Genomic DNA, 20,101 nt, shown 5'->3' on the forward strand with positions numbered 1-20,101 from the left:
AGAAATGTAGGTAGTCTTTTGGTAGACCAACATGCTTGTTTCTTAGCTATGTTTCTATTGAGAGTAGTACCTCATTTGCAAAAAAACCACCTCTAATTTAATGATATGTGAAATTTAAGCACCTTCAAGAATTGGAAAACTGATAGAAGGAACTAGTTTGGCCTACTAAATTATCATGGTGATTTATGAGTTGCAAGGGTTGAATGTCAAATTCTGATACTTAGCATTTAGATAAAGAGAAATGTTACTCACTGTGTATGTTAAATCTAGTTTAACAACTTCTGTTAAGCAGTCAATGAAGAATTTATAGAACAAACATTTTCGGAAAGGAAAATAAATTACTCCATAATCCCTATTATCTGAACTTCACCAAAGTACCAACACACTTAAAATCTCTCAATTTGCACATACATTGTTTGGATACAAATACTATGCAGTGCATATGTGTTCATGTAAACAGTTTCTAGCCATGAATGAAGTTATTAGATGATTCGAGACTTTAGCTAGTACTGGAATACATGTAGCACCTATAAATACATTTCCGTGAACCATTATTCTCATACATATGTTCTAAAGCTGTTCTCTTGGTTGGGTTGATGAATCCTCCGTCTGGTCATGCACATCTTAGAAGATAGTTGAAGCAATAAGCTCTTGAAGAAACACAGCTCTTTGCCTTTTCTCTTCATACTGTTCTTCCATGGCTGGATCACATACTGGCATTTTGCTGCTGCAGAAGAAAATAGATTTCTGTCATCCTAACTGTCAATACCATGACTGAATTGCACTGCCAGTTTCCTCTTGAAACTCACTCTTGCCCCAGTTGTTCTTTTGTGTGTGTATTGGGGGGTGGGGGAATTATAGGAGAAAGAAAATTAACTTGTCTATCTATATAATTAGACTAATTTATATCCATAATATGGACGGTTCAGTTATTGATAAATCTAGAATCTCCTGCATGTTCAAAGCAAGCAATAGTTTGCCACAACAATGATACCTCAGGATGGTCCATTTTGGCATCAGTCAACATTTAATTCAAAGGGCTGAGGGTAGAATTCACAGGACATATCAAGCCATGGTACCTTTGTTTCATATGTTTAATGTGTTCATCACTGCCCTTTCATCACTGTCTTCTTGTATGCCAAAGACGATAAGTCCAAACTTCAACATGATGGGGTACTAAACAGGATACACCAGAAAGAAGCTGAATCTACGTTGAATGGCATACATTGGTTTCTCAAGAAGTTGACTTGCTTTGGGTTGAGAAAGAAGGAAAGAACACCACCTACATAGATTCTCTGTTCATTCCAGTAACAACTAATACAGAAAGGTACAGTTTTTTAGTAGGAATTGCAAGTTTCCTTACATTTTATTTCACATTTAGCACTAGTAACTCCAGTTTGTTTTATGTTAAACTTTCAGTAAAGCTATATAATTATATGTTTGCATATCAAATAAATTTTCCTCAACAGTTACCTTTCTACTTCAGGAGTGGCAGCATCAAGAGAGTTATCTTGTGGACCGTCTTTAGGATCAGAAGGAGCCACGCTACATAGAAATGGCAGCAGAAGGGGATCTGGAGCAGGTTCTGGCACATTGTAACGACCAACCCCTAAATTTGTACAGAAGAACGAATTTACTTCGTGGGGGTCCTTGCCACTTATTGCTGTAGTATTATTCCAGAAGCCTGACTTCAGGTACTTTCTCTTCCTCTGCAAAAAAATAAATAGGTAGGAAGAGAGGTATCTGCTTACTACTAGATGCTAATAATCGAAAACTTGTGTACTTCCCAGTGAACTAAGCTTACCTTCACTGATTGTGCATGCTGTACCATAAAATGCCCCAGAGGATCTTTACCTAATGTTGCAGCACATATGGGACAAACCTGTTCAAGAAAAACAGCAGAAATTAGTATGTTCCATATGTTGTTCATTTCCGATTTGACACAACACACATGTTTTTTAATAATGTAACATAAGAACCCATTAACATCAGCTGTCTGCATTACCGCGTTTTTAAAATCAAAGCAATGCTCTTCTTTCAAATGATTGCAAAGCATCTGGACTTCAATTTCAACATAACAGAAAGGGCAGGGGAACCAGGCTCTTACATCCTCTTCTCCTTGAGTATTATCCACATTTGAGAGATTATCTGCTTGATTTTCAAAAGATACCATCATGTGCTTTGCACTTTAGGAAGTAAATTATGTAAGCAAATGACATAAATAAGTGGAATAGCAAGTCATCCACCCCATGGTATTTGTATTTTTTCTAAGTCAAAAAAGTTGAATGGCAAATGAATCCATCCATATAGTAGATGTTGGAAGTCTGACTCATTTTCTTTTCATTTAAAAATTATCCCTCTATTCATGAAACCATACAATAGACAGTCAAGAAGAGAAGATGAAAAGCAAAGAGTTAAGCATCTTAAATAAAGATTCTTTATGGTCCTAACCTCATTAATCCAAAATACTCAAAAAATTACTAAACTCTGTACTAAAAACCCCTTAGACAGGGGACTTAAATAGAAAGCCATTTAAGAATTTTAACTAACTGAAGCAGTAAGGTAAGAAGTTCAAGAAAATTTCATAAGATAAAAACAAGTGGTGCAATATGATAAATACCATAATTGCTGAGTCTGTTAGTTTGTACAGCAGAGAGATTATGCCTTGCTGAATTTATTCTTGCAGCCCAAAAGTCCACATCCATTTTTCCAAATTTCTCTATTTTTCTTGTAATTTATCAAAGTTGTATTAGTCAGCTTCTACTTGTAATTGAAGCAAAGAATAAAGGGGTTTCCAGAATTTGTTGAATAAGATACCTAAATCAAACAAACAAAATATAGAACAACAGATGGTCTCCAAGATTTAAGAAGAAAGAAGTGTGGCTGCTTTTGTTAATCTTTCTGAGAAGAAAGATGATGGGATATTGTTGTTGTACTATTTTGTATTCTAGTGGTGGAAAAGTTTATACTCAAAGAGAAAGGTAGGGTGGTGGGGTGGGGTCAGTTATTTTGGTAAGCTTTTCTGATACACAAAAGCTAGATAATATACTCTTGACACCTGTCCCCTATCTCCATGATAAATTTTTACTGACAAAATTCTTACTGTTAAACTGAACTAGGTAAGCTAGTTAAGACAGCAGCCAGCAAGTCTGGTGGTACTCCATAAAATTTCTACAAAAATACCAAGAAAAAAAAAGGATGTAAATAAGTGATAAGTATTTGTGTGATTATAAATTAAAAAATATATATATTTTAATAATTAAATTTATTTAATATAGAAATATATTATTATTTTTGAAATCGATTAAAAAAGAAAATGAAACATAAATTGTGAACAACTAGTCTAGGTATACTTTGTATAATAAATACAGTGTTTTTTGTTGTAGGTTTTGTTCAGTTGCCGTGTAATGTAAACATTTCATTTACACACAAATGTAATTATTGACTCACAAATAGTAGGAGCAATAACCAATCTACATTGAGAGAAAAAAGACATTAAATATGTTAGTGGTGGAATTGACCTATAATCCTATTATTAGTATCAGTATATGCTTTAATCTAATTATTCGAGTTAGATTTTGTTTAAGGAATTTTAGCAGCTTAAATCATTGGCGATTTGAATTTTCGCCTTTTTATTGAAGATTCGGTTTATAAAAAATTTAGAGGTTTAAAATATTTTTCATTTTGTCAAAATCGTAAATTCCAATAAGAGCGGGATTTTACTCTGTGCGCGCACCCAAAAAATAGTAGCGATTTCTCTTGTCATAAAAAAAATTTGTTCAAATAAAAAAGTTGCTTACTTAATATTGAAGCATATGTTCAATGGAGTATTAGTCTATAGTTCATTTTATATTATTTCGCATATTTGACCCCGACAAACCTCTCAATTAAGTTTCCTCGCATTCTAAAAATATTTTGAAAAGATACAAAGAAAAGCCAAGTAACGTCCAAAGGTCAATCTAATTTATGGTGACAAAATTAGCATGATTTTGCTAATATGTTTAAGTTTGAGCAGGTTAATGATTTATTTATTTAAGCCATCTTGTTCCATTCAATAAGTCCATTTATGAATTAGATTGACTTAATAAAATGAGTAATTCAAATTAACCAATAAAAAATCTTAAATATTCTCTTTGTTTGTTTGAATATGTCGTAAAAATATAGTCAACTTATAAATAAAGAAACTAAAATTATGTAAGAATTGAATAGGTTGAACATCCACCAATTTATCTCATATTGATCAACCCAAACAATAATAATACATTTATTTATTAGCTCAACTTAATTCGATATTTTTATTTGACATCCTTTAAGTACAATAGTTAAGTAGTTATTGTAAAAATTTAAGCTTAACTAATAATGAAATAAAGAACGTAGTATACCTAAAACTTAAAAGGTTGGTGACTCAAATAATACTAGTAGTTAGGTCAATATGGTGGTAGCAAAAAGGGGAAGTAATTAATAAGAGAGTTGGCCTAAAACTACTTTTATTGTCAAAGACAGCGACTAAGTGATTATTGTCCCTTAATAATTAACATTAGGACGGTGTAAAGTGCCCACATGACCAAACAATCACAAAAAAAATTCATTAAATTATTCCTTTAATTTCTTTTCTGCTTCTTTTGGTGGGATTAGGACATTAGGTGTGTGGAAAAAAAAAAAACTTTTGAGTATACAAATGTTTTGTTCCTATTTTTTTTTCTCCAAAGTATACTTTTTTTATTTTGGAAGTATTAGAGGCAAAGGAGTTGAATAAACATTGATTTGCATTCTCTTTATTTATTCAAATTAGTCTTTCTGCATGTGTGTTGTATTTGTATGCCAAGTCATGGAAATATACGTTTGATTAAAAAATAATTTCAATATTCATAAATCAGCTTTTTGCGTAAAGAATGATACATTAAAGCAATATCACTGTGTAAAAGAGTAATCCTTACAATAAAATTTGTCAATAGTAATTGGATTATTTAAGTCATGGGCCTAGTCTAGCAGGAAATGTAGTCTTTGGGCCCTATTGATGAATTTGGGCCAAAACGGTAAGATCTGTTCAAATAAAAGCCCATCACACAACACAAGTTAGAACTTACAATGGTTTATGAGGTAATGTTTTAGATTGGTTTGCCTTATAATAAATGATATAAAGAAGAATTTCCACAAATAGTCACTATAATAAACTTAATTGTGCCCCATAATTGTAGTTTGCATATTTACAAGTTGTAGCTATAGTTTAAATTGTTTCACTTGTATAATTTACCGATTTGTATAATTCATGAGTGAGTTTGTATAATTCACAGGTATGTTTGTATAATTGAGCTATTTTTGTATAAACTCAAAATAACAAATTTATATGAACACAAACATATGAACTTCAAACAGTTATACAAATTATATCAAAATTACATGATAAAAAGCTATATAAATTATATCATATAATTTCAAATTATACAAACTCGAAACTCCAGCCCGTGAAATTATCGCTAAATATTAGCTACGAGTGGTAATTAACTAAAATTATAGCTATAATAACTAATTAACTAGTATATGTTTATTTAACCATGTAATTTTTCCATTATAAAATGTAAAAACTTATATTTCTTACTCAAGAAGTAAAATGTAAATTTTATTCTACCCATCACTTAGTTTAAAAATTCCTAATTGCTCCGTGGTTTGAAGATAAGAGCAAGCCTAGCCCTTTTTAACAATAACAAAACATATTTGACTTCAACTATTAATAAAAAAAATTAAATGTATATTATATTACATAGTTCAATAGGAAATTTTACCCTTTAGGCGCATCTATCTAGGGTAACAAACTATTACCGTGTGATAGTGGACCTTGAGAATATTACATCGAGTAAATGATTATGTTAGTGTTTTTCTTTTTTCCAACAAATTAAAGTGGTCAAATATATACTTTAATCAAGTGAGAACATATTTCATTATTAAGTAAAAACTAAAGTGATTAATGATTGCAAATGAGAAGAAAAAAAAAAAGTATGTTTTGTAGCAATAGGTGAAGCTGTTGTCTCAGGTTTCATAGGCAAATTATTATTCTTCAGCTAACTAATTCCCGTAATATCAACTACAGTTAAAAGATTAAAAAAAAAACAGTAATAATTAAACCAATCATGAAAGTTTAATTTATAATCAATAAATAATGTTCCAATATTAATGTGTAAAAGTATAAGATTGCCGTCAATGTAGTTGAATTAGTCAGCTGGCATGATGTGTGTGTTTTAATCAATTGTTAAAATTACAAATAACCTTCTTCCTTTTTTTCATTTTCAGTTTACAAATTTACACTATCATTAATTATTTTTCATAGTAAATAAAATAGGCTTCAATTAATTAACATGATTAGGTGAAAAAACAAAGTGCTTTAATCACTGGGAAAAGAAGATAGTGTGTCAACATTTTGTAATCAACTTTAGTTTCATCGCAAATATGAAGAATCTGAAACTCAGTAAAAGAAATACAACATACATCATTTAATAATATGATAATTATTTGTCCTTTTTGCTTAAGGTTACTGTCAAATATTCCACTTGAAGCTAGCTATCTCGTCACCATCCTTCATCACATTTATTTGTTTTTTTCAGTTTAAGAAATTAGAATTTTGTTAAATAATATAAAAATTTAATTAATATTTTGACACATGGAATCTGGAGTGTGTGTTGATTTGTCATTCATGCTCAAGCAAGTGAGCATCACACAAATACGAAAATGTTTAAGTTCGAAAGTGACAAGGGTATCATGTGCAAGTTTACAATTGTAAATTAAGATGGTGATAAATTAGGTGATAAAAACTTTTACTAAAAATATAATATTATTATATGAAAATTAATAAAAAAGAAAAATATTTATAACTGTTAGAAAATAATCTCTCCATAAACAAAAATCTCTAAATGAATACATTGTAGATATTATTATGTTGTGCTATGGAGATAGGGATTCAATTTATAGATTTTCTAACTTTTCTTATAAGGATAGCATAACTAAATACTGAAGAGAATTATATTTTTCTTTCATGAAAAGTAAAAGCAATTATGATAATGCTTAACTTTCCTTCAAGTAAAACTAAAACTCAAATATGATTAGAAAATTAGGACAAAACAATCAAGAATATGACAATCTGATACAAGTACCTAAGAGTCCAAGAACCCTTGAGTAAATACCTGAAGTTGCTCATTCCAAATTTGGATTCACGCCGGGAAGTTTTACATTGGTGGATGAAACGCTTCCTAATAAAGGAGACTCCGTACCAAGGGGGCTCGAACCCGAGACTTCTTGATTAAGGATGAAGGAGTACTCACCGCTCCACCACAACTCATATGGGTGGATCGAACTAGTTAAGTTGCGAGAACTAAAGATTAAGTTTCATTTTGGCATCGTTAATCGTTACACTATGTTCCAATCAAATCCTTACAAAAAATACGAGGGATAAATAAAGGATCTGAACACCGAAATAAATTTGGAAATTGTAAAGAAATTGATGTAGAAGGAATACTGAATGAACACTTTATCCTAATTACTTCACCAAATTTATTTGAATAAAACAACAACTAACGCCAAAACATCAAATATAAATCCACTATATCTTAAGAATCAATAACTAGAAACAGAAAGGGAAAAAAAAAGGTTAAGCCTCATCAAGATCCATGCACAAGATGAAACTTATGACTCTCACAGTCTCACTCAAATAGTAAAGAGAAAAAAAAAGATTACAAACAACAAATAAAGAACTTAACAGGTTATCGGACCAGGAGTGCTTAATTCCCCTTTGCATGAACGACTATATCGTCATTCTACTCTCAAGATTTCAACTCGGATCTCTCACCTTCCCAAATATCATATTGTTCTGTCGAGACTGTTCAGCTGACCTCAGATGATTTGTGTCATCACCTAACATCTCGTCTCGAAAACATAAGTTGATAAATCGAGTCACCATAGTGATCGATGGATAAATATAAGATCACTCACTCTTCAATTAGGGTATATATAAGAATAAATTTGGATGAAAAATTAAAGAACACGCATATATAGTACTAGCTAGCTTGGTTGTAGTGGATCCTAAAATACGCATGCAAGGATTGTTTCTTTAGTGTTGCGGTGGGGCACGTTTTTAAGAGGTAGGGGGACAAATTGAAAAGGATAAATAAAGTGGAATTTAAAGCTTTTCTCTTAAGAATAAGAAAGACGCATGGAATTGTATATATGTGCCCTAAAGTTAGGGGGCTTTTTTCTAAAGTGTGCTAAAAAAGAGCCTTTCTTCTAATGCTGTTTGAATTTTTAGCTCTTCTATGTTTCCTTTTATCGGTTGGTTGTTGGAAAAAGGATGTGGTAACATCTACAGCTTTTTTTTTCATTTTGGCCCCAATTAGTTTTAGTGGTCGCCCCCCACCCCACTTTATCAAGTTCGAGTCTTGTAAATGAAATGAACATCTACGTGAAAGAGTATTTTTTTTATTTAGTCAATCTCTAATGCGATAAATTCCAATTAATTAAAACTTATTATGATGATATGTCAAACATTAGATAGAACCCAAAAAAAAATTATTCGTCTTATGCTATATAGATAGCGATCGAACCATTATTGAATCTTTTACGAGTGAAGGTATAAGTTCTTCATATGTTATATGCAGTGTGGAATGTGTACTCGCTATGGATTTAATCAAACTTAATATATATGAAAAACTATTAAAATATCAATAAATTAATGTATTAGATTATGAACCTATAATTTTATAAATACATTGAATATGTCCATGTTGAAAACCTTTGAACTAAAATATATCAAATTTAATTTTATCTTTTTCCGCATCTGCTTGTTGTATCTTAAAAGTAGAATTCATCAAATATATATATCATGTGGTATAAATATTTTCCGGTCGGAAAAGAAAGATACAAAAGTGAAAAAAAGAAATGCGGTGTAATTTGACTGTAACAAAGAAAATTAAGGGAATATGACCCATGAGGAAGACTTAATTTGCCTCAATATATCATCATTCTGGCCTTTCACCTAATTTATATTTAATGTATTCAGATTAAACCAATAAAAAAAACAAAATTATAGAGAAATTGTCATACATGGGACGAATGGTGTGGAAAAACTACCTAAGCATATATACATCACTATCATATACATTAATTTTATTTTTTACTTTTAGATAATTATATATATTATCATCTTTAAAATTTTATACCATATCTTTTAAAAAATACAATTAAATAAATACATCCCTTAAAACTAACATTTATTAATACCCATTTTGAAGTAAAATACATTGATATCAATCACTCATTAAAATTAAGGCGCACCAGCATTGGTTATTCGAAAAAGGGAGTCATTTCATAGCGGTTGAAATCGGACTTTTTTTTTGTTGTTGTTGGACATTAGATACATAGAAAAATAGTTCAGGTGCATAGAATGAACAGATCAAATACATATAATCATTAAATATATACCATATACATGGAAGAAACATCAGATACATAATAAAATAGTTTAGATACATATAATGAACAAATCAGACACACAAATTCAAACTTTTAGATATTTTAGGAGCCGTAGATACTCCAAAGATGTTAATACACATGATTTCTGTTTTTCAGTTACATTCATTATCTAAATACATTTAATTATATGTATTTGATTAATAAGCATGTATTTGAGATACATGCACTGTCAAGCACATTCCTTATTTAGATACAGTTAATTATATGTATCTGATGATTAATATGTATTACATACATGTATCTGACTTCGTTAGACACTTACTTATCCCCGAAGTGTGAATTATGGTAGGCTTTGTAATATTGCAAACTCATGAAAAAAAGAAGGCAATTAGCTCCTAAACTAATAAAATTTGTATTATTTACCCAAAATTTATTGGGCATGAATGGGAAAAACAATTCTATCTCAATTTTGACTTTGGTCGAACAATTGATTGACTAATCTTTTGACCAAATTTGTTTTTCCTTATTTATTATGATCTTTTTTCTCCTTTATTTTGCTTTCATAAAGGCAACAATTTCTTTTTAAAAAAATTTAACTCGTAGGTAATTATATTTCCAATCGTTGAAAATATAATTACTAAAATTCATCCAAAAACACAACTTATCAAATAAACCGTAAGATTTCAATTTTTTTTAAAATTTGTGGTTGATGATAATATTTATATATATATTCACAATAAATTAATTGATGTTTGACTTTAGATTGGAAAATTAGTTAAATTATACCATCCTGAAAATTTCTTGCTAATGTTGTCTGTTTTTAGTCAAACAGCAATCTTTTTTAGCCTAAGTTTTGTAAAATTAAATGTAATAAGATATTTTAGAATATACAATGATTTTTCCCCCTAAAAAGTCCTGTTCACTTTAATTATTTACATTTTTCCCTAAAAAGTCTTGTACACTTTAATTATCTACTCATCTCTAACATATTCATCAATTGAAAGAAGGGCTATATAAAGTGGATACTATCACAACATAAGTTAAAAAAACAAAAACATCTTGCCATCCAAAATGGCACACTCATACAACTTCGCCATATTTATGATACTATCAATCTCCTTCACATTAACAAGTGTGAAAGGTGATTTGATAGATGAGATTTGCTCGAAAACAGATGTGAAGAAGGTTTGTTATTATGCTTTAAGGGAGGATCCTCGATCCAAAGGTGCAAAACCTGAAGGTCTTATGGCAATCGTAATAGATTTATCACAAAAGAATGCAACATTCGCATGTAATCTTGTTAGCACATTGCTTAAAGGGACAACAGATCCAAAATTAAAATCGCGATATACTTTGTGTTTGGGGAATTATAATAAGGCAAGTGATATTGTTGCAAAAATGCCAAACTTATTGAAGTCTAAAGACTATTACGGTTTGAGTGCTAATGCTTCTGCTGCTATACGTGAACCTTCTACGTGTGATAACAGTTTTTTAGAACCACCAGTTGAAGTGCCAAAACTCAGAGAAGCTAGTGATAATCTTCGAGGACTTATCGATGTTATTTTGGTTCTTGTTGGATTTTTGTAAGGGTGATATATATACATGAATAATTTATAAGTAAAAAAGCTTCCCTTCTTGAAATTGGTTCTAGAGCTTAATTACATGGTTTTAATAACGATATATTAAATGTCTTTTTTATTTTTGTCGAACAATTTAAAATTATTTCTTACTTTTTGTCCTTTTCGTTTCCTGCTGTTTTTATTTTTATTTTGAAAATTTTAAAAACTTTATGGATTCTAAATAGCGGAATAGTGACATTAAGTGTGATAAAGTGATTGTATTCTGAATTAATTTTTTAAATTAATTTTAGCTAAATTTCTTAATAAAAAATAAAAAGGAAAGATCCTTTTGGTCAAAAGATTTGGTTAGAATTTGACTAGAATGATAAAAATAACATATTTCACTTTATGTTGTTTTATCTTTTTAAACATTTTTTATCATTTTAACTTTAATACTTTTTAATTAAAAAATAAAATATTCAGTTTATTTTAAAATAAAAAAAATATTATAGACTTTTTAAATTTGTAATCAAATTCTGATAATTTTTTCTGATCATTTAGCGTTACCTTTTTAACCGAAACAGGTTTGGTCGAACCCTTCTAGCTCCCCTAGGTGGGTCATGGGAGACCGGTCGAGGTATGTATAAACAGTTGCACGCCTACACAAATTAAATCATAACAAAACTATTCAAAAACATAAAAAATAAAAAATCATACAGGAGAAACCAAAATATCGAAGAATAAAACTATTTACAAAAATAAAAAAATCAATAGATCGTACGGGCATAAACTGTGACATAGGAGTAACCTATATCATTTTATAATAACATAGAAAGTAATATAAATTACAATAAATATAATTAAAAGTATGCATCATATTTAAAAAATTGTTTAGTCTTTTAAAAATTACATGCGTATCACATAAATTGAGACTAGTACGGGCTCCTAATATCTAGTACACTATGAAATTACTTACATAATGAGAGGCTCAAAGAGTAATTTGGAAATCTGATTTTTTATGTGAGAATTTTGAATTCCTTGCCCATCTCCATGCTGATACATGCAGTGTGCTGTTCTTGAACAATTTAACACAATTCTAACAAATTCTTCAGAAAATAGCACTTCTTTTCTAATTTGGTCTTTGTTCATTAGTTCCCACATCTCCTTTATCAATAAATTGATGTGTTCTCTTGCCTCTTCTTCGGAAACACTCTTCTCATTCATGTAACATTGTATCGACTTGGGAACATCACCCCTTTTTATTTCATCCTAAATAATAAAAACAGATTTTTTTTTAAAAAAAACGAAACAAATAGAGTATCTAAATTAATTTTATTTTAAATCAATGATAATAACATTACCAATGATGTCGCCAAATCATCGATTAAACGAATAATTGTTGCACATCGACGAATTATGTCTGGATATTTGTTTAAGTATTCCAATGCCTCAATGGTAATTGGATTGGTGACAAAGATGAATGCATGGTGTAATGCCAAAGGAATTCCAATTGAAATCCATGCATTATCCATGTACTCTTGCAGCGTTGGCTTATATCCATTGTAGTACCATCTTGCTTCTTGTAAGCAAGCTTTGCACCAAACTGCAAACTAATTAATAGTAACTTGTTTTAAATAATACTACAAATACATAAATGGACTAAATGGTGTTTTAATTTGTTGTTTGGGGGCAGGGGACATTAATGTTTCATGGATTTAATAGGTTCAACTGAATTCAGTATTAAAATCGAATTCTGAATTCATAATTTCAACGTTGAATTGACCAAATTTAAATACTGGTTCTGTCTCGAGTAAAAGAAGGGATAGTAGTTTTACTTGTTTTGTGAGGTAGCGCAGGACATTGATCCCTTGCTCTTTGAGAATATGATTGGCCATTTCATTGGTAGTATTTAAGAGTAAAAGGTAACATATTTTCATATAGTCTGGAAGCTGCTTCATTGCTTTTACATCCCATCTGAATTTATATTACAAGAAATCAAAATTCCTCATCACAAACAAGCTGATTAGGACGACGATTCATTAATTAAGAAAATTAGTACTAATAAGAACATTTATAATTTTTTATTTAAAGTAAATATCTAACCTTTCAACAGCATGAGTGAAAATTTCCACCAATCTATCCCTTGAAAATGACAACTTTTCAGCCAAACATGTGCTCTTCCACCACCTTAACATTACATGAAAATAAATATATGAGAAATTCAATTGTACTTGTTACAAAAAGGAATTTAATTAACTTTGTATACGCGAAATTATAATGCTATCAGATCATCTAAAAAAAAGTCTCACGTTGATAAAATTTTCAAATCTTGTTGGTGTGTTGCTTGAACAATGTTGAAGTCCAATTTAGCAAGCTCGAGCAAAAGAGGATTAGCATTTGGCATTCTCTCATAAATGCTTATATACCACTCTGTCTCTAATCTTGGCATCATCCAATGTCTTGGAAGTTTCAAGGCCTGTTGGACTAATTCCATCATTATTTTATCATCTTGATCTCCACCATAATTGTCAACATAATTTTTTAGATGTGCCATTGTGTATCTTGTGGCATATTTTAAAGTCGTTTCAGTTTCTGTAGAGAGAAACGATGCTTCATATAATTCTAATAAACCTTTCGTATCTTTACAAATACTATGCTTCATATTTCCATTCTCGTCCTTGAAATCGTCAAATATATCTAGAACATGAAAAACATACATTGGTCAAATTCGAATAACAAATAACTTGAAGATTCTATGTTTAAAATCACATAATAATGTTCATTGACCTAGAAAAAGCATACAACAAAGTTCGTAGGGGTTTCTATCACTACAACAAAAATAACTTTTAGCGGTAATAAATATTGACATTAATAAAGAGGGTTCAAATTTTTACCGGCATTAGTTAAGTGACATTAGAATGCCGCTAAAGGCTGGACATATGCAAAGAGAGTTAATTGCCGCTAAAAATATATATTTAGCGGTAATTAAGAATTAATTGTCGCTAATGATCATTTTTGATGTAGTGTATAAAGATTTTGGAGTTTAGAGGATCCATCGGAAACAATCTCTACCCTCAGAGGTTAGGTTGCATAGACACCACCTTTCTCAAACCCCACTCATGATCGATATTACGATGGATATGGTGTTGTTATGTACATACTACGTACGTACCTTGTGAGATATGAAAATGATGTTGTCGCAAGAGCCTAAACTTCAAGGCTATAGAGTACAATGAATCTCCTGTGGCTGTTGTACTAATTTGGTCATGTACACTCCTTAATATTTGCATAATTTCATCCTTGAATTGGCAACTCACTCCTGAGTTTTTCTAAATTATCAATCAACTCCAACTTGGAATCTAATTCTTGTAGTGATCCCTCAACAATCATCATCAAATTCTTCTTCATTTCCTTCCTCAGTTTTTCGAACCGCTCCATATACTCATCTCCCTTTACACACAAAGCTAAAGTAAATTAATTATTATGATTATGTTAAAGAATGACAAAAGTTCCACATCGGTCGTTAATGAGATGAGTGTACTCCTTATAAGGCTTGGGTAATCCTCCTTCCTTTGAGCTAGCTTTTGGGATGTGAGTTAAGCCTAAGATCTAATTTCACATGGTATCAGAGCAGGGTCCGTCTCACTTGATGTTGGGACCCCCAAAAATCAAAATTGCCACGCACCAGATGCTAAGGACTGGGCCTGAGGTGGGGTGTTAAAGAATGACAAAAGTCCACATCGGTGGTTAATGAGATGGGTGGACTCCTTATAAGGCTTGGGCAATCCTCCTCCCTTTGAGCTTGCTTTTGGGGTGTGAGTTAGGCCTAAGACCTAATTTCACATGGTTTCAGAGTAGGGCCCGTCTCACCCGATGTTGGAGCTCCCCGAAATCAAAATTGCCCACGCACTGCTGCACAGGTGGGGTGTTAAAGAATGACAAAAATCTACATTGGTGGTTAATGAGATGGGTGAACTCCTTATAAGACTTGGGCAATCCTCCTTCCTTTAAGCTAGATTTTGGGGTGTGAGTTAGGCCTAAGACTCCTTATAAGGCTTAGACGAGTTAGGCCTAAGACTCCTTATAAGGTTTAGACAATCCTTCTTCCTTTGAGCTAGCTTTTGGGCTGTGTGTTAGGGCTAAAACCTGTTTTGGGTTGTGAGTTAGGCCCAAAACCTAATTTAACATGGTATCAAAGCAGGGTGGCCTAAAACCTAATTTAACATGGTATCAGAGCAGGGCCCGTCTCAGCCGATGTTGCCTCCCCCCTCCCCCCCAAAAAAAAAAAATCTGCTCATGCACCAGATGCTAAGCACTGGGCGTGAGGTGGGGTGTTAAAGAATGACAAAAGTCCTACATTCAGGAGGATTGTCTAAGCCTTATAAGGAGTCCACCCATCTCATTAACCACCGACGTGGGACTTTTATTGTAACAATTATACTTGTAGCGATTTTAGTTGCCGCAAAAGACTAATTTCTTGTAGATTCTAAAGCCTTTTACTTTTAAAGTTTGTGAATTTTTGTTCATATCTTAATATTCATAATTTGAATTAAAATCTAATTTAGTTTATCTACATTTTTTGTAACTATTAAAAAAAGTATTTATAACACAATTAACTTATAATTTTAGCTTGTAAGCACTTTTAATTTGATCAAAATATAAAATACTTTATTTTCAATACTTTTTTTTAAAGAAAAAACAGAAAAAAAATATTCCTAATTCATATCGTATCCTAACTTTCTTTTCCATTTCTTATCAGTGATTATCAATTTTTCTTACTTTTGAATTATAACTAAGGTATTTTAGTCAATTTACTAAAATAAGGTTATCGACATTTTTAACCAAACATGCTTCTTTTTTTTTTTACCCTCTCCGTAGGAGCTCCCACACAACTTTTGCTCCCTTGCTGACTCGAACTCGCAATCTTTGAATAGAAAGTAAGGGGTGCTTACCATTCGAGCTACTCCCAATCGTCTTTTAACCAAACATGCTTATATCTATTTTAGCATAATTTTGTGTTTCAATTTATTTGACTTTATAATTTTACTAGTCAAAGGATTTACTTCTTTTGCCATATTTTTTTAATGCTTTTTAAATATTTTAAATTGTTAACTAGTAATATGACTTGTAGTACATTTTTATAATTTCTAAAAATATAAATTTTATTTCCCAAAACATTGAAAATATTGTGTTTGAAAATTAATACCGAACATGAATTTGTTTGACCATCAATTCATCACACTCATAATTAAAACATAGTATGACTGTTTATTTATAGAACAATTTCAGCACTTTATTATGTTTATAAACTATTTACGACTCTTAACCCAAACAGACTCATATGAGCTTTTCTTTCCTGATCCATTTAACTTGAAACGGGTAAAATACATTAATTTTTTTGCGAGAAATATTGGAAACACTTATAACTGTTAAAGTTGTTAAGTTCTATTCAAACTTGTAATCAGCTTGTGCCAGCTCTGAGATGAATTAATATATGGGTGGATCATTAACTCGTCCAAACTTAAAAGAATTACTTAATAATATTTTCATATGCAAATTTTGTTACCCTAGGTCGTAGGTGCATCAATCCTCCAATTTCTACACTGATGTTAATTCTATAATAACACTCTTTCTATTTCAATATATGCGAAGACGTTTGACTGGATATAAATTTTAAAATGACATTTAGACTTTTAAATTTTGTGTTTTATAGTCTAAAATAAATCATGTATATGTATGAGAGACTATAAATCATTTCATAAAAAATAGTTTAAAACTAAATTAATACTAAAATATTTTTTTATTTTTTTAAAACAATTAATACTAAAATATAAGAGCGGAATCACTCAAATTAGGAGAGACAAAATATATGTTTAATTTTCTTTTGTTTTGTATCTTATAATCCGCCAAACTATCCATGTTAAGTTAATTAAAAATATTTTTTATTCTATAAATTCTAATTCCACATATACTAATAAAAGAGGAAAATACATTTGAAGAAGGAAAGATATTATAATACTGTAATTTTATAAATGAAGACTGATACTAAAAAGTAAAAATATAGAACGTAATCACCTAAATTAAGGAAAATATTAAAATAAGGTTCTAATTATTTTTACCCTACCAAAAATACACTCACATTAACCGTAAATAAAAATTGTCCAATATGGTATATTCTTTATTTTCTTTCATATTATAATTAAAATAGTATATTCTTAATTTTCTTTCCTTAAAATCCTACACGTTTTAATTCCATACCTTTTTTTTATTAGGAATACATTCTTAACTAACTATATAAAGTGCATAAGACAACACAATTTATGAAATAAAATTCATTCATTATACAAAAATGGCACTTTCATACATGTTTTTGCTAGTCTCTCTGTTATCAATCTCCTTCACTTTAACAAATGTGAGAGCAGATTTAATAAGCGATGTTTGCTCAAAAGCACTAAAACCAGCAATATGTTTATCGGCTTTACGAGGGGATTCTCGATCCAAAGGTGCAAATCTTGAAGGCCTTGCAGCGATTTCAATAGATTTATCATTAAAGAACATGCAATCTGCACATGATCTTGTTAATACATTGCTTAAACAGGCTACAGATCCAAAATTAAAGACACGATATAGTTCGTGTTTGGAGAATTATAATGACGGTATCGATGAACTTAGAGGATTGCCTGCACTCTTAAAGTCTGGAGATTATTCTGGTTTGAATATTCATGCATCTGCTGCTTTGGATGATCCTTCTACGTGTGATGACAATTTTTCAGGTCCACCCGTTGAAGCACCCCAATTGAAAGCTGCTAGTGACAAGGTTCAAGGACTTATTAGTATAATTTTGGTTATTAGCAATCAATTGAAATGATAATGATATAGAAATTGTTGTTTTATTTTAAAGTTATGAAATAAATGTTTTTCTTTTTAAATTTAATTCAAACCTTAGTTACCTCTGTTTATTTTTAACAAAATACACTTAATGAAAATATAATAAGAATGTTCAAAATATTGAATCCTTTTAACATAACAATTGTAAGAATCAATTGTACTAATGTATTTTTGTATGGATGGGTTAAGAGTTTTTCCTAGAGCTAAATTAACACTAATTTTTTTTATCTAAATTACGTTATTCAAACAAGAAAAAGAAATAATACACACGAACATTAAGTTGAAAATAATTAAATTGCTTTTATCGAACATCTTAAAGAATACTATTAAATGATTAGTTTATCTAATTTTTGTACAAGTTGTACATCATAGCTATTTTGGAAATAGTTATTCAAATATGAAATTAATACAATTTTTTATTTGTAATTTTAAAACTCACATAACTAATATATAAGGATAGATTTATTGTCTTATGTAAAGTAAAAAATGAAATAATTTATATATATATTAGTTATGTGAATTTTTAATCTGCTAATTTGCATATGCTTATTATTCTGAGACTATAGTTGCCTTTGTACTGTTGCAATGAAAGTTTTTAATTTGTGTGTGGATTGAAATAATGCCTGGTGCATAGATATATGATTTTATCTAATAGAAGAATGAGAATACACCAAATGCGTGTAAGGTTTTATGATAACTTAACTATCTAATAGAATTATAGAAGAATGAGAACACTAAAAAAAAAAATTTAACTATGAATCGAAAGTATTGAAGTGAAATATTAGTAGGAATAGAGCTATCCAACGGAAATAAGATTTAGTTCAAATATGTAAATGAAATATCATGATAAATTTGAGGGAACTGATTATGAAAAATTTCAATTGGAAGCTAGAGTAATATTAAAGCATGTTTGGATTGGTTTAAAAAATAATGTTAAAAATAAAAAGTTCAACTAAAATGATTTTTAAGTTAAAAATTAAAAAAAAATAAGGGGAGACCTATTTTCAATTTCTGACTTATTTTTAAGCCATTTTTTACTTTGTCAAACGCTTCATAACTTATTTTAGGTCATTTTTAACTTATTTTAAATTACTTTTAAATTTATCAAATACTTTCAGAAATAAAAAGACTGACTTAAAGACTTTTAACCCAATTCAAATGAGTTTTTTAAGACATTTGAAACATAATTTTAATATGCGACAATTTAATTTTCACTTTTGTGTAAGCCTCCAAAATTCTGAGGCATCACATAAGTTTACTAATGATTTTTATGATTTTATTTTCACATAATACTATATTAAAGATTTAAAAAAATTAATATTAAAAAGGAGAGGAAGAAAAGCTATTGTTTTTAAAATAATAAAATGTTTTAGAATTTTGAATTACATAACTTAAATTTTTATATTAATAAACATAATTTTTACAACAATATTCTAGGTAATGTATTACAAACAAATATTTAAATCTTCTTACCTAAAGCCAAAAAGTTTATGTTTATTAAGAACACTGTACTACAACTTGTTGAATTAATTTATTTTAAGTTTTTTTAAATTGAAATAATTCTTAAACTCTTTTGTAGTGTTCGAATAAAAAATAAAAATATTGTCAAGTACTTTATTTTAAATCAAAATAATCAAAACTATGAAGAAGATAACAATCAAAAGTTGAAATTTCTAACTTAATAACTTGTACTTAGATGTCATTTGAATTCATCTAAACAGGCTTGAAAAACAAACATTATATGCAACACTCAATTATAATTGTTGTTATAATCTATATGTATATATATTTAAGGCCTCTTATTCGTATTAAAGTTTAAGCTATTAATTTTATTGAGAGGATTAATATATAAATTTTATCATAGTAATGTCAATACTTCACCACCAACTTCAATAATAACCAAAAGTCCACAATCATATCATAATCAAATTATGTGAAAATTCAACAAGTTGATCGATAAAAATGTACATTTAGAGCCTGTTTGGCTCAGCTTAAAAGCTGGTCAAACTGACTCAAAAGCTGATTTTTGACTTATTTAGCTGTTTGGCAATACTCAAAATAACTTATTTTAAGTTAAAAAAACTTATTTTAAGCCAAAGTTAAAAGGTGGGGTAGGGTTGCTTTTTTTTTATAGCTTATAAGCTGTTTTAAGTTGACCACATTTTTATCTTTTTGCCCTTAATATTTTTATACAATCT

The 20,101-nt window shown here is 29.8% G+C and overlaps 3 protein-coding genes and 1 pseudogene across 10 annotated transcripts; 2 read left to right on the forward strand and 2 right to left on the reverse strand.

Annotated features, from left to right (window-relative positions):
* Window positions 1-318: 318 nt before the first annotated feature.
* Window positions 319-2,951, reverse strand: LOC107012089 (protein DEHYDRATION-INDUCED 19 homolog 6-like). 8 transcript variants are annotated; one of them, XR_003577552.1, is made up of 6 exons: window positions 2,621-2,951; window positions 2,006-2,151; window positions 1,805-1,882; window positions 1,474-1,709; window positions 1,080-1,282; window positions 319-724 (listed from the first exon to the last, which is right to left on the reverse strand). XR_003577552.1 is itself a non-coding variant. In XM_027915874.1 (5 exons), exons 1-5 carry the CDS (start codon window positions 2,703-2,705, stop codon window positions 625-627), a joined length of 645 nt encoding a protein of 214 aa, XP_027771675.1. In that variant the 5' UTR covers window positions 2,706-2,950; the 3' UTR covers window positions 319-624. The 8 variants fall into 8 exon arrangements, 3 of the variants coding, with proteins under 3 accessions (XP_027771675.1, XP_027771674.1, XP_015067304.1); XR_003577549.1 differs by having other exon boundaries at window positions 1,080-1,314; XR_003577548.1 differs by having other exon boundaries at window positions 319-727; window positions 1,080-1,314.
* A 7,576-nt stretch (window positions 2,952-10,527) lies between these two features.
* On the forward strand, window positions 10,528-11,043 carry LOC107014018 (pectinesterase inhibitor-like). Its single transcript, XM_015213884.2, has one exon. It carries the CDS (start codon window positions 10,528-10,530, stop codon window positions 11,041-11,043), a length of 516 nt encoding a protein of 171 aa, XP_015069370.1.
* A 944-nt stretch (window positions 11,044-11,987) lies between these two features.
* On the reverse strand, window positions 11,988-15,970 carry LOC107013604 (annotated as a pseudogene).
* A 1,394-nt stretch (window positions 15,971-17,364) lies between these two features.
* On the forward strand, window positions 17,365-17,883 carry LOC107014202 (pectinesterase inhibitor-like). Its single transcript, XM_015214051.1, has one exon. The coding sequence runs from the start codon at window positions 17,365-17,367 to the stop codon at window positions 17,881-17,883; it is 519 nt and encodes a 172-aa protein (XP_015069537.1).
* The last annotated feature ends 2,218 nt before the right edge of the window (window positions 17,884-20,101 follow it).

This window comes from Solanum pennellii, chromosome 3, assembly GCF_001406875.1.
Source record: "Solanum pennellii chromosome 3, SPENNV200".
Classification (NCBI taxonomy): Eukaryota; Viridiplantae; Streptophyta; class Magnoliopsida; order Solanales; family Solanaceae; genus Solanum; species Solanum pennellii.

Bases quoted from the DNA above. Each gene is read 5' to 3' on its own strand.
- LOC107014202 (XM_015214051.1), top strand. From the start codon at position 17,365: ATGGCACTTTCATACATGTTTTTGCTAGTCTCTCTGTTATCAATCTCC.
- LOC107012089 (XM_027915873.1), bottom strand. From the start codon at position 2,705: ATGGATGTGGACTTTTGGGCTGCAAGAATAAATTCAGCAAGGCATAAT. The intron at 1,710-1,804 runs GTAAGCTTAGTT...ATTTTTTTGCAG, and splicing joins AGCATGCACAATCAGTGAAG to AGGAAGAGAAAGTACCTGAA. The intron at 728-1,473 runs GTAACTGTTGAG...TTTCTTCTGCAG, and splicing joins GCCACTCCTGAAGTAGAAAG to CAGCAAAATGCCAGTATGTG.
- LOC107014018 (XM_015213884.2), top strand. From the start codon at position 10,528: ATGGCACACTCATACAACTTCGCCATATTTATGATACTATCAATCTCC.